This window comes from Quercus lobata, chromosome 1, assembly GCF_001633185.2.
Source record: "Quercus lobata isolate SW786 chromosome 1, ValleyOak3.0 Primary Assembly, whole genome shotgun sequence".
Taxonomy (NCBI): domain Eukaryota; kingdom Viridiplantae; phylum Streptophyta; class Magnoliopsida; order Fagales; family Fagaceae; genus Quercus; species Quercus lobata.
The window spans coordinates 2,922,091-2,935,178 of NC_044904.1; the positions used below are offsets into that span (position 1 = coordinate 2,922,091).

Genomic DNA, 13,088 nt, shown 5'->3' on the forward strand with positions numbered 1-13,088 from the left:
CCTATTTTAAGAAAACGTTAATTTCAAAAAAAAAAAAAAAACCGAGAAATTATACTAAGAAACGACGAACATCATTGAAGAACAAAATTGAATCCCTACCCCATACCCAGCCCAATACTGAGAGATTGAGAAAGAGAACGGGAGATACCACAAAATCTCACCGGAATTCAATTTCGGATATCATAAACTCCCTCCCTTAAAAAACAGGGATATTACATTGTACTCTACTTGGAATGCAAAACCACTCTCGAAGATCGTCACCAATTCCTTGGAATTCATCGACCAAGTTCTAGGCTGCCAGATCTTTGGGTGTTAACAGGACAAAGAAAAAGAAAAAAAGACAAAGGTTTTACAAAAATCGGATCTAATAACCTTCCAAACATTCAAATTCCCAATTAGAAAAAAGAAAAGAAAATAAAAGGAAGGAGAGTTTTTGGGACTGACTGGGGTCCAAAGAATAGTCGTTGAATGCATACGACGTCGTAACCACTATGTTGCTCGCATTGTAGCAGGGCCCGCCTTGCTGTATTGGGCTGCAGTTGGTGGCGCAGGGCCCACAGGCCTAGTCCAGTGCCATCTGCAACGCTACGTCCTCTGAGTTGTTCTTCGCCACACACCACAGCTTCGTGCCCACAACGTTGGCCTGGGCCTTGGAAATCGACGCGCCGGCGGCAAGGAGTGGGAGCATGAGGATCAAGAGATCCGGTAACGGTTTACTATTCTTTCTTTCCCCACTTTGTTATTTGGAACTGCTTTGCCTTTTGTTTTCAAAACCCAATTTTGGGGTGTTTAGTTCAGCTCTTTAAAAGCAACTAATTATATTTTGGAAAATGGGTTTCATGATTTTCAATTCCGGTGAGATTTTGTGGTATCTCCTGTTCTCTTTCTCAATCTCTCGGTATTGGGCTGGGGTATGGGATAGGGATTCAATTTTGTTCTTCAATGATGTTCGTCGTTTCTTAGTATAATTTTTGGGTTTTTTTTTTTTTTTTTTTGAAATTAACGTTTTCTTAAAATAGGCGTTTTTAATTTAGATAATGGCAACATTTAACAGATTGTTAAGGGAGGACTTAATTGAGAATAAATGAAACTTAAAAGACTGAAATGACAAAACTCAAACTTAGAGGACTGAAATGAAAAGTGATGAAACTTAGAAGGTGAGTTTTACATTTTTACCAAAACTTTATTTCGGACTATTTTTTTTTTTTTTGGATAGTATTCAAAGTACTTGATCCTTATTTGAAGTGAACAGTCAAAAGACTCAAACTGATCAGTCCATGTCTCCAATAACCATTTAAACGTAGAGATTAGAGAAAAGAGCAATTTCCCAAAAAAAAGTAAAATTATCAGATTGTCTTTTGATGGAATTACAATCACCGAACTACAATACCTACGGCCTCCCAGATAAAATTTCATCTTTAATGTTGATGAATGCCCTGCATTTTTTCTCAGTCGATTTTTTTGTTTTAACACTTTATACATTATGGGTCTGTTTGAATTGAACTTATTGTTGCTGAAACTGAAAACTGAAAACTGAAAATACTGTAGCAAAATAATTTTTAAATGTGTAAATAGTACCATGTGACCCATTTTTAATATTTTTTAATACGTAAACAGTATATGCACAGTGCATGAACAGTGTATACACTGTTCATAACAGTAAATTCTGCCACCCAAAGTCAACAAATGAGGAAAAAAAAAAGAAAAAGAAAAGGAGAACGTGAAACTTGTAAAACGCAGACGCCGGATTCAGTGGAATCCAAACAGCCTCTATATATTTTAAAAACAAGGTTATGTTATCCGGCACCCTTAACATAATTGTTAATAAATCAAGTGAGAGAAGTTTTAATACTAAATTTATGGGAAATATAAAAAGTTGTTAGGAAAATTAATTATTTTATAATAAAATTAATTGCCTTAATATACTCATTTTAAAAAACAGAATATCATATTCAAAATTCATAAAAAAGTAAACAGGAATTCAAACCTCATGCAAACTTTTGCAACGTGGTTCATTCATTCTACACAAATGTTACAATTTCGTTGTCGCCTTTTCTCTTTACACACTCAAAAAAAAAAAAAAAAAAAAATCTAAGGCATATATAGGCCTAGCCCATGAAATAAAATACCAAAACTCCAAAACGCATCTCTATAGTCTATCCTATCCTGTTCAACATTTGAGCGAGTGAGGTGGCTGAGAATGAATTTTAACAAAGACACAGAGAAAGGCATGGAAGAGAGTTTATTAGCAGAAGAGAAAAGAAAATCAGAAACTCCATCTCTAACATGGGTTACTTTCAGTGGTGAGCTCAAGAGGTTGGGACTCTTGGCTGGTCCTATGGTAGCGGTGACTCTATCACAGTACATGTTGCAGGTCATTTCAATAATGATGGTGGGTCATCTGATGGTGGGTCATCTGGGTGAACTTGCTCTCTCTAGCACTGCTATAGCCATCTCTCTTTGTGGAGTCACCGGCTTCAGTCTTCTTGTAAGCCTTTGTTATTTATTTTTTTGTTTTCTTTGTTGTCATTTGAAAGGATATCAGATTTTTTCTTATCAATCAACTTGTTACAACTTACAACATTTAAAATTTTAAATAATGGACCACACTACTAAATTTTGGAAATAAAATCTTAATCGTAAAAATAGATGAAATTGAGATCGAGAGAAATCAAATAATGGAGGGAAATTATTGTATATTTTTAAAAGTATAGAGTGTGATCACGCCTCATTTTATATAATACAAAAAAGGCTTAATTCTATAATATATAATAAGAATCATAAAAATATGCAATCAATTGTATGATAGAGTAATTATTGGAAATGTGTAAAAGTGTTAAACTCAACTTGAAAAAAAGAGATGAGTTTAAATTACACCAGTGTAACTCTTGTGAAGTTACACCTTTTACATGCAGTAGATTTACAAGAGATTCAATGATAAAAAGTCAACTACATATCATTTAACTTAATTTAAGATAATTATTTTCTCTCTCCTCATTTAATACTATATAGGTATAAGGAAAGTGTTATTCATGGAGAAAAAAGTTGATTAATAATAAATGTGTAGAAGGTAGGAGAGAGTAGGAGAAATTGCAAAGAAAAAGGAAAGAAAGATTTAATAAAGAGAGAGAAGAAGCGACATAACATATATTTAATGAGGAGAGAGATGATGAGGAGACTATTAATTAGATAAGTATTTAATATTGTAATGGATAATGGTGTAGATTACCATTAAACTTTTGGTAATCTACAACTTATTAATTAGATAAGTATTTAATGTTGTAATGGATAATGGAAGAAATACTATGTTCACAATATTTTCACAACAAATCTTAAATGATAGGTTGTTATTAGTTGTTACAGATAGATAAAAAAGTAATTTAAGTTTTGAATTCGAATTAGAACCAATAACAACTTTACACTTATGATTTATTGTGAAAATATTATAGATATAGCATATCTCTTTAAGAGTAATGCTATATTCACAAACTCTTTTACAACATTTTTACAAATTGTTTTGGTAGCAAATTCCTATTGGTTCGCATATGGGCCCACCACTTACATTATTTTTTTACTTTCCAGTAATCACTTATCACATCAGTAATTTATAAAAAAGTTTGTAACTCTCACATTTTCCTTATTTTAGTGACCATAATAAAATTTATAGATCTAAAATCTAAAACAAAATATACAAGCCAAAAAAAAAGAAAAAAAAAACCTCATCAACAAAAATTACCAATAGTAAAACTAAAAAAAATTAAGGTCAATCAACCAATTTAATCCAAAATAAACAACCTTGCCCTTTAAAAAATTCTAAACAAAACTAATTTTGTTCTTATCCACAAAAAAAAAAAAAAAAAAAATCTTAGTAGCTAAGTAGTATCAAAGTCAAAGGTTGAAACCGTTGCACACAGCCAATAGTAAAACCATCCCCCTTAACTCAAAATTTTGGCTTCATCCCTGCAGGAGGCGTAGCCAGGATTTTTTTATTTGGGGGGCCTAATTATGTATTCATAAGTTAGTCATAACTCACACATATGTTATATATAAAAAAGAAGTACTACATTCACAATATTTGTATAATAAATTCTAGATAGTAAATTATTACTAGTTCTAATTTGAACCCACTATTGGAATTAACAATCATTAATAGCCTAACACTTAGGATTTGTTGTGAAAATATTGTGGATATAATATTTCTCTATACAAAATGATCAATGAAATTTAATAATCTTTCTAAACTCAAATCATTGTACAAAAATGACTAATTTGCTATAAACATGAACCCAAAAAAAAAAAAAAAAAGGATTTAGCATCTCCTATAAAAGTTATGTTTGACGCTAGTCTTTCATAGAATAAAATTCATCAATATCAATTCTATAAGATTTTCTATTCAAATCTTAAAATATATAAATAAATAAATAAATCTCTATTGTAACATAAATTCTCTTCTAGAAAAAAAATTAAAAGGAAATTCAATGTTAGCACAACTTATCAATCACCAAAATCCAAAAGTAAAAGATAAAATCAGCTAGAGAAAAAGAATGAGATGATGAGAAAAAAAAAAATCAAATTTGTTGGGAGTATAAAACCCTCAGTGCATTGTGCACAATACACATCAAAATTGAACACACAAAAAATACATTGCACTTCTGCATTCTTAATATAAAATATAAAAATGACACATGGCAACTAGGCATTTATTAGGTTTTGCTAAAAGCGTGTGTTTTATTTGGGAGGGGTCTACATAAGAAACTAACAGTGGAGTACTTATATTAAAATTTAAAGGGGGGCTAATTAGTACTATTGTTGAAGCACAGCTTATTTTTGTAGAAGTCTAGCTTATTTTTATATACTACTAGTCGCTAACCCGTGCGATGCACGGAATAGTTAAACAAAATTTATACACATTCACTTTTATTGGTACAATCATTTGAAAATAATTCTAACTAATACCCAAATGTAAGAGACACATTGATTTACTATTTAAAGTAGTCTTCTGAAGAATTTACACATATTGTGTAACTGAGGCTACTGAGCCTTAATTTCTCATCAACAATAAAAACATGAAAATTCAAAACATGGAAAGAAAATAAAAATTACAACAATTAATTCCATTATCTTTCATACTATACTTTGTAATTGTACGGAATTAAGTCAACTCAATTTAAGTAGTTGTAATAAAATTGGCTTCTACTATTCTCTATTCTATAGAGATATGAACATATTGGATTTCTCAAATAATTACCGGTATTGCAATAAAATGATTTATTATTGAAAATAAGAAACAAAGAAAATCTGTCTATAGCTTAAGAAACACAGTATACTAAAATTAAAGAGATAAAATTTTTGGAGGACAAAATATTATAGATAATTTTAGAAACAGATTATACACTTAAAAGGGTTAGTAATTTATAGCACTTACCCCCCATAATTAGTATACAGACAACAAGTGCGGTTGTCGTAACCCTTTGAAAGAACCTTCCCCAATTGGACCCTATCACAAAAAAAAAAAAAAAAAAAAAAAAACCCAATTAACAAAATTGATCCAAAAGGGTCTAAAAAGCACAAAAAATCAATTCAAAAAACAAAAATATGAGACAAAGTAATTACTTTCCGCTGCCAATGAAATCGTCTTTTGTATTGCTGTTCCAAATTGCAACACTTATCTCTCTAAGGCCTTCAATTAACGAAAACACAAACTTCTCTTGGAATACCGAAGTATTATAACCATCTATACACACACACACAAAAAAAACAAAATCAGCATAACTCACTATTACTCTATATAAGCCTCAAAAATATAAAGAGAAATTAAAGGGGTTGAATTTTTACATTTGGAGAGAGAAAGTTTGCAGAAACTGTGGTTTTATATTTCTTAACTTGAGAGAGGGGTAAGGTTGCTAGGGTTTTGAGGTGTTATAATATTTTTATTTTTATTTTTTATTTTTTAAATATTGTGCTGACGTGGAAAATTGTGGTGCCAGCAGAGGCAACTTGAAAGAGGGGTAAGGTTGCTAGGGTTTTGAGGTGTTATAATGTTTTTGTTTTTATTTTTTATTTTTTAAATATTGTTTTTATTTTTATTTTTTAAATATTGTGCTGACGTGGAAAATTGTGGTGCCAACAGAGGCTTCGGTTTTATATATATATATATATATATATAGATAGATTATAAGGGGCTTCAATGGTGTTTTTTTTTTTTTTTTTTTTTCCTGGGTGGTGGGGGGGGGGGGGGGGGGTGTCAAAGCTATACCTGCCTCTGCTTTTGACCAAGTGTAACTCGAATGAAACTTATTATTATTATTATTATCTCTCATTTCAGAATTTTTTCTCTCTTGGTCACACCGGAAATATCTTCAAAACATTTCTCATACTTCCTCTATAAGCTTCCCTAGGCAATTAACTTTCAGCCACAATTTGCCTAAAGTTCTATAAGCTGTCTTGCGAAAGAAAAAAGAAAATGGGAGTAGTACAAAAACCGGAAACTTGTAGAATAGGGACTGTACTGACAGAAATTAAGTTTATTAACCTCAGTTTATATGGATCAGTTTCATTTATCTCAACTGATCGAGATGCACATCTCAACTGATCGAGGTTCGTGCTAGATTTCAGATCTTGCTTTTCTCTTGGTCGATGAATAATCTTCTTTCAGATCTTAGGCTATGAGAAAAGGTCTTATCTTTTCATCCTAATGATAAGGAAAAAAAATAAATAAATAAATAAAAAGAGCATATTTACAAAGATATTTTTATCAACCTCTTAACCATGATTTCCCTAAAAATGAAATTAGTGGAGCATTGCATTGATTTAATCCTGATTAGTTTAAAGAATACAAAATATTAGTTGGAACATATCATAAAAAAAGATGATGCATTTTGTTTATATTGTTACTTATTTAGGCAAGATTTTGGTAATTGAATGAGAGAACAGTAGTTTAATGATTACTTGATTGTGTGTATTAAAAAAGATGTAACTGATAGTATTAATAATGAAGCTATCATACAACAATTTCAAATATGAAAAACTCATAGAAGGAAATTTTAAAACATTATGTATTTGAGATTTTTTTATGTCAATATATTCAAGTTTTATTTTTATTAAATTCTATTTAATTTAAGTTTTTTAATGATTACCCTTAAAAAAAATTCTTAGAGCCGCTACTGGTAGCAGTAGATTTAAGGTTAAGTCTATTGTATAAACTTCGGTTTTATTAGTAAAATCTTGCCTTGAGAATTGTTTAGGTTAAATCCTTCCAGGTTTTTTACTTTGAAACCACAATTTCAAAAGTTTTCCTAGATCATCATTTTGGGGGTTCATGTGATTTGTGCTTGTTTGATCTTTAATTGATTCAGATTTATTGCATAATTAATCTAATTAATTATTTGGTTAATATTTGATAAAATCTGAGATAATTGGGGTCTAAAACCCTAACACTTTTCAGTCCCACTTCCTCTTCAATAAATGGTTTGGTTTGCATAAATAATTGTTGTAGGCTAGTTACTATCTTCATTAAATGGATGTCTTTTCAAAGTGGACCGGACGATGGGTAGAGTTGGAGATGGGTGAGTAATTCATAGTTACGTGGGGGAGTGAGTATTGTTAGTTACTTAGAGAACAAGTTTCTTTACAAGATTATCACACAAAAAAAAAAAAAAAAAAAACCGTTTCTTTACACTTGAATTCACAATTTTTTACTGATTTTTATATGAATTCTTCAGTGATATTAATTATTTTATCTACTAATAACAATTTATCATTTTAACAATTGTGTTTTTCATGCTTCCAAACTTATTGTGGGAAAATTTGCAGTGTTACATTATTTAGTATCAATTTCATGATGTAGACATGTACATTAGTTTTATGAGGAGAAAATATGAATTTATATGTGACATGAGATCAATGAGGCCACAATGAAGATCTCCTAAATCCTTATACCATTAAGAAAAAAAAAAGTTTCATAACGTTCGATGATTGAATTTAACGTGCACGATAGGAGTCTAGTGACCGATGAAATAAAATCCCATTCCTAATAATTATAAATGCCAGCCTTCTCCTTTGCAGTGGTACCTTACCCTGAACCAGTGACCCACAAAAAGCTTTATGCTTTTGTTTAACACTAACCCAACAGTAAGGGGAGAAGACAGCAGTAGATAGAAACTAGAAAGGGATGAAATGGTTAATTCATCATGTTTGGATTTTAAAAAGAAGATGGAAATGATTTGAGGGGAATTAAAATGATATCTTATTTTGACTCCTCCCCAAAAACCTTTTTTTTTTTTTGGGAATCCCACAACAACTTCTTTTTAATTCTTCAAATTGGGACAATTTCAACAAATGGAGGAATGTGACAAAGGATTTTCTATTCAGATCAACAGAACTTGAACTTATTTATTTTAAAGAACTAAGTGGATTTTCTATGTTGTATATGTGACAACAGTTAGGAATGGCAAGTGCACTGGAAACTCTATGTGGGCAAGCTTATGGAGCTCAGCAATATCGGAAAATTGGTGTTCAAACTTACACTGCTATATTTTCTCTGATCCTAGTCTGTCTTCCTCTATCTTGGATATGGATCAACACGGAAAAGTTACTAAGTTTTATAGGCCAAGACCCTCTAATTTCTCATGAAGCTGGAAAATTCACAACTATGCTTGTTCCTGCACTCTTTGCTCATGCAACACTTCAACCGCTCATTAGATACTTTCTGACACAGGGTCTGGTCATGCCAATGCTTATAGGCTCTTTTGCCACCCTATGTTTTCACATACCTTTATGTTGGGCTTTAGTATTCAAGTCTGGAATGGAAAACCTAGGAGCAGCTTTAGCTCTTAGTATTTCATATTGGTTTAATGTGATTTTGCTTGCATTATACATGAAGTACTCTCCTGCTTGCGCAAAAACCCATGCTCCAATTTCTATGGAGCTCTTTGAAGGAATTGGGGAGTTTTTTCGCTTTGCTATCCCTTCTGCTATAATGGTTTGGTAATTGCTTTCATTTGCTCCCATTGTAAAGAATTGAGTGTATATGTTCATATTTATTATTGTTTTTCTTTGATGTTTTTATTCATTTTGATGATTGCAGCCTCGAGTGGTGGTCTTTTGAGCTTCTTGTACTATTGTCTGGGCTTTTACCCAAGCCAGAACTTGAAACTTCAGTTCTTTCTGTATGGTAAGTTTTCTTGTAGCATTTCATATCAAGAACACTATGGATCTTCTACAAATTAATCAGAATTTTTCTTTGATCTATATGCACTAATGAGATCCATTCCTCCAAAGAATCTGAATATTTAATTTATTGTTAACTTTTCTTGACAGTCTCAGTACCAGCACTACACTCTATACAATACCTTATGGATTTGGTTCTGCTGCAAGGTTTGCTCAATCAAATATATTTAAACATACATATAAAGATATTCATAGCTAATATTACTGCCGTTTATCGTGGTAAATGCAGGAGATATGATACTTCTTGTGTAATAACATTAAGAATGTGAACAAATATCAATAAAAACATATAAATCAATTGGCACACACAGAGAACACTAGAATTTATGTAGTTCAACAAATAGCCTAACTCCATGGAGAGAGATCAAATCCACTATAGTTAATAAGAAATACAACTATCAATCTCTCTTACATAGCTCTCACAAATGGAATTCCTTTCAACCCCAAGAAAACTATCAAACTATTCTTATTCTAAGAAACTTCTCCTTTTCCCATACAAGAGGATCCTTGGGCCAAGACCAACAAATCATTTAATGTGTTGTCTATCTATAATCATTCACATCTTATTTTTTAATGGACAAAAAATATCAATTACTTATTTGACAAGAAATACATTAATTATTTTTTACAAGGATTAGACTTTTTATTCACACAAAGAAAACCACAATAAGTTATAAATTAGGAATTTTGATCTGTTAAAATTTCATATCTCTAAGAATGTTTTCTCTTTCTTTTTGGTTTAGTACTAGAGTTTCAAATGAGTTAGGAGCTGGGAGCCCACAAGTTGTTCGTGTAGTTATCTTTGCTGTGTTGTTTCTTGCACTTATGGAGAGCAGTTTAGTAAGCACAATCCTTATAGCAAGCCGGCGAGTTTTTGGTTATGCTTTTAGCAATGAGAAGGAAGTTGTGGATTATGTCACAACCATGGCTCCTCAGATTTCTTTATCTGTTTTATTGGACAGCTTACAAGGGGTCCTTTCAGGTTGAAAATTTCTCTTTTTTGCCAATGAGTACTTTCTATTCATAATATCAGTTTTTGCATAGTTCAATCTAGTTATTGTTAACTCAGGTATTGCTAGAGGATCTGGGCGGCAGCATATAGGGGCTTATGTCAACTTGGGGGCATTCTATCTTTGTGGAATTCCAGTTGCTACAGTATTGGGTTTCTTGGCAAAGTTAAGAGGAAGGGGCCTTTGGATTGGAATACAAGCTGGTTCTTTTGTTCAGACACTTATGCTCTCTATTATAACAAGTTGTACAAATTGGGAGAAACAGGCCAGTCTATCCTCCAATTCTATCTCTTGATCCTTTTATTCCTAGTCTAGCTTGGAGTTCCCTTTTCCTTCGCTTGGTTGCCAAGACACTAGGAGGAAGGATTTTTCGATAACCATTGTGATCCTAAATGCTTATCAAATTCCCACGTTTGTTCCCTTTCTTCCATTTCTTTGGATTTTCATCTATCCACTTGGCAACTGATACCAGAGAACCTGCCCAAATAAATGTTATTAAGGAGTACGTTAGATTTTCCATTTAAATTTAAACACATTATTTTTTTGAGAAAGAAATTTAAACACATAGTTGCACTGAATATAATTATACTCGGAAAAAATAACGGTATTTGTCTTTTGTTGGTCAATGCAACCATATGCTTAAATTTAGTTGGAAAATCTAATGCACTGTATTTAAGAAATTGTACTTTGAGAAATTGTACTTAAGTTTTTCCCTTAATATTTTTCATGAATTTTACTCGTTGTGTTCCTTTTTTAAAGGGGTAATTTCTTTTGGACTTTCTTGATATTTCAGGCAAGCATGGCAAGGGAGAGGGTATTTAAAAGGAAACTTCCAATAGATAATGATGTGAATGAGCAGAGAACCAAGGTGAGCTAAATTTTCTTTGATGTCAGCACCACCCGTATAAATAATGTTGGCCAGGAAGTTACCTTATTGAGAAGGAAAATCCAGCTGTGTTAAAAGTGTTAGTGCTATGTCTGCAGTACAAGTGGAAGCTAAGGGAACAAGTGATGCAACTGAAGTTAATTTCTAGGTGGCCGAAGATACAGCAGCTGAAGATAAATGCCTCAAATGTTTCGTATTTGAATTAAGTGATAGTCGTTGTTGATGCCTCAAATGTTGTTATCCCTTTATTTGAGTTAGTCGTTGTTGATGTATCTAAACTATGAGCTATTGAATAAGAGGCAAGTTGATCTTAGATGGGATAGATTTCTTGGGTGCCATAGTGAGGAAACTAAGGAAAAAGGAAACAACACACACACTCAGAAACGAGAATAGAAAGGAACAGCAATGCATGGGAATGCATGAGCATGTGATGTGCAAAATTAAAAGCATCATGGGCAAAAATCCAATCCAAACTACCGCACTCACAAGTTACTCAAGCACACAACCTAGAAATTGCATGAAAACTAATGTACAATAGAATGCAATACATGGCCATGTGATAGCAAAATCACAACACCCAAACCCATAATTTTATCACAAAAACAAAAACCCCAAAATTCCCAAAGAAATTCAAAAACTTAGGTCTAAATGCATGAAATTCATGAGAAATGAAGAAAAGATGATATTTAAAACACTTACCAATGAAATAAAGCTTAACCATGTGTTTATAAGTTCTTGGGCACCTTCCCCTTGCAAGCTGGTTTTAGAGGGGGAGTTCTAACCATGCTTTTGTAATGTTTAGTATTAGAGCCAACCACCATGTCGAATGATTGGACGTAGCTCATTGAGTATGAGATCAAATGAGTTGCGGTTTTGTGGTTGGATCCCAGAAGGAGCAACCTAGAGGCTAAATTAAAATTACTAATTGGTGAGTGGAGCCACCAAAAGAGAAAAGACTATCATCAGACCAGTGTCACTAGAATGAGCAGTCATGCACAACAACTGCAAAGTGTGGTGATATGTTATGATCCTAGTGTCTCCCACATGAATTAAGTATAAACTTAACCATGTGTTTATAAACTCTTAGACACCCTCCCATTGCAAGCCGATTTTCAAAGGGTGAATTCTACCCATAGGTTTGTAATATTTTTAAAACTTCATAGGTGTTTTGAAGAATGGTCCATGCTTTCTTAGCACTTTCAATGGACGAAATCTTCATTCATCACAGCATTGAATAAGGCATTCAAAGCTCTACTATTGAAGTTAGCCGCCTTGATCTTATCATCATCCCATGACGTAGGCGGCTCTACAAGTTTGGTCCATCCCACTTTAATAGCTAGCCAGACTTTTTTATTTAGGGACTGCAAAAACACTCTTATGCGTACTTTTTAGTATACATAGTTAGTACCATAAAAAAAGGAGGAATAATCAATGATTGTCCAGGATCCATGAGAGCAAGGACCAATGGATCACAAAGTAAAGATTAAAACCTAATTAGAATGTGCTCGCTTTGATACCACTTGTTGGGTTATAGATTGATCTCGGTTAATTAATTCAATTAACCAAGTTGATTAATTGTATCAGATTACATGCAAATTATGGAGACACAAATAAATCACCAATTAAACTAAATTGTAGTGGAAATTAAATTGATACGATAATTTGTTGACGAATGGAGAAAACCTCTTACAAGGCAAAAACTTCACCAAGTGAATTTCAGCTCACCACTCCCAAGAATCCACTAATCAAGAATCAAGAGGTTACAAATATAAGAAATCTTACCACTACCCTGGACTATCCCAAAATACTAACTTACAGTTGAACCTTTACTTCAATCCCCAATTGGACTTGATCTTGTAGAGATTTTTTCATGTATGCATGGATCCCAGTACATGTTTGACTTCTCAGCAACTTATTGATTGTTGTTGAATGCAAAGTTTTTCACTTTAAAGCATGTTGAAAAT

At 32.4% G+C, this 13,088-nt stretch overlaps 1 protein-coding gene across 1 annotated transcript; it reads left to right on the plus strand.

Moving 5' to 3' along the window:
- Positions 1-2,230: 2,230 nt before the first annotated feature.
- On the plus strand, positions 2,231-11,330 carry LOC115993635 (protein DETOXIFICATION 12-like). The gene is made up of 8 exons (XM_031117585.1): positions 2,231-2,488; positions 8,441-8,985; positions 9,086-9,172; positions 9,319-9,375; positions 9,972-10,210; positions 10,298-10,503; positions 11,032-11,106; positions 11,223-11,330. Exons 1-8 carry the CDS (start codon positions 2,231-2,233, stop codon positions 11,328-11,330), a joined length of 1,575 nt encoding a protein of 524 aa, XP_030973445.1.
- The last annotated feature ends 1,758 nt before the right edge of the window (positions 11,331-13,088 follow it).

Coding starts and splice junctions, on each gene's coding strand:
- LOC115993635 (XM_031117585.1), top strand. CDS start 2,231: ATGGAAGAGAGTTTATTAGCAGAAGAGAAAAGAAAATCAGAAACTCCA. Junction 9,173..9,318: donor ACTTCAGTTCTTTCTGTATG/GTAAGTTTTCTT, acceptor TTTTCTTGACAG/TCTCAGTACCAGCACTACAC. Junction 10,211..10,297: donor CTTACAAGGGGTCCTTTCAG/GTTGAAAATTTC, acceptor TTGTTAACTCAG/GTATTGCTAGAGGATCTGGG.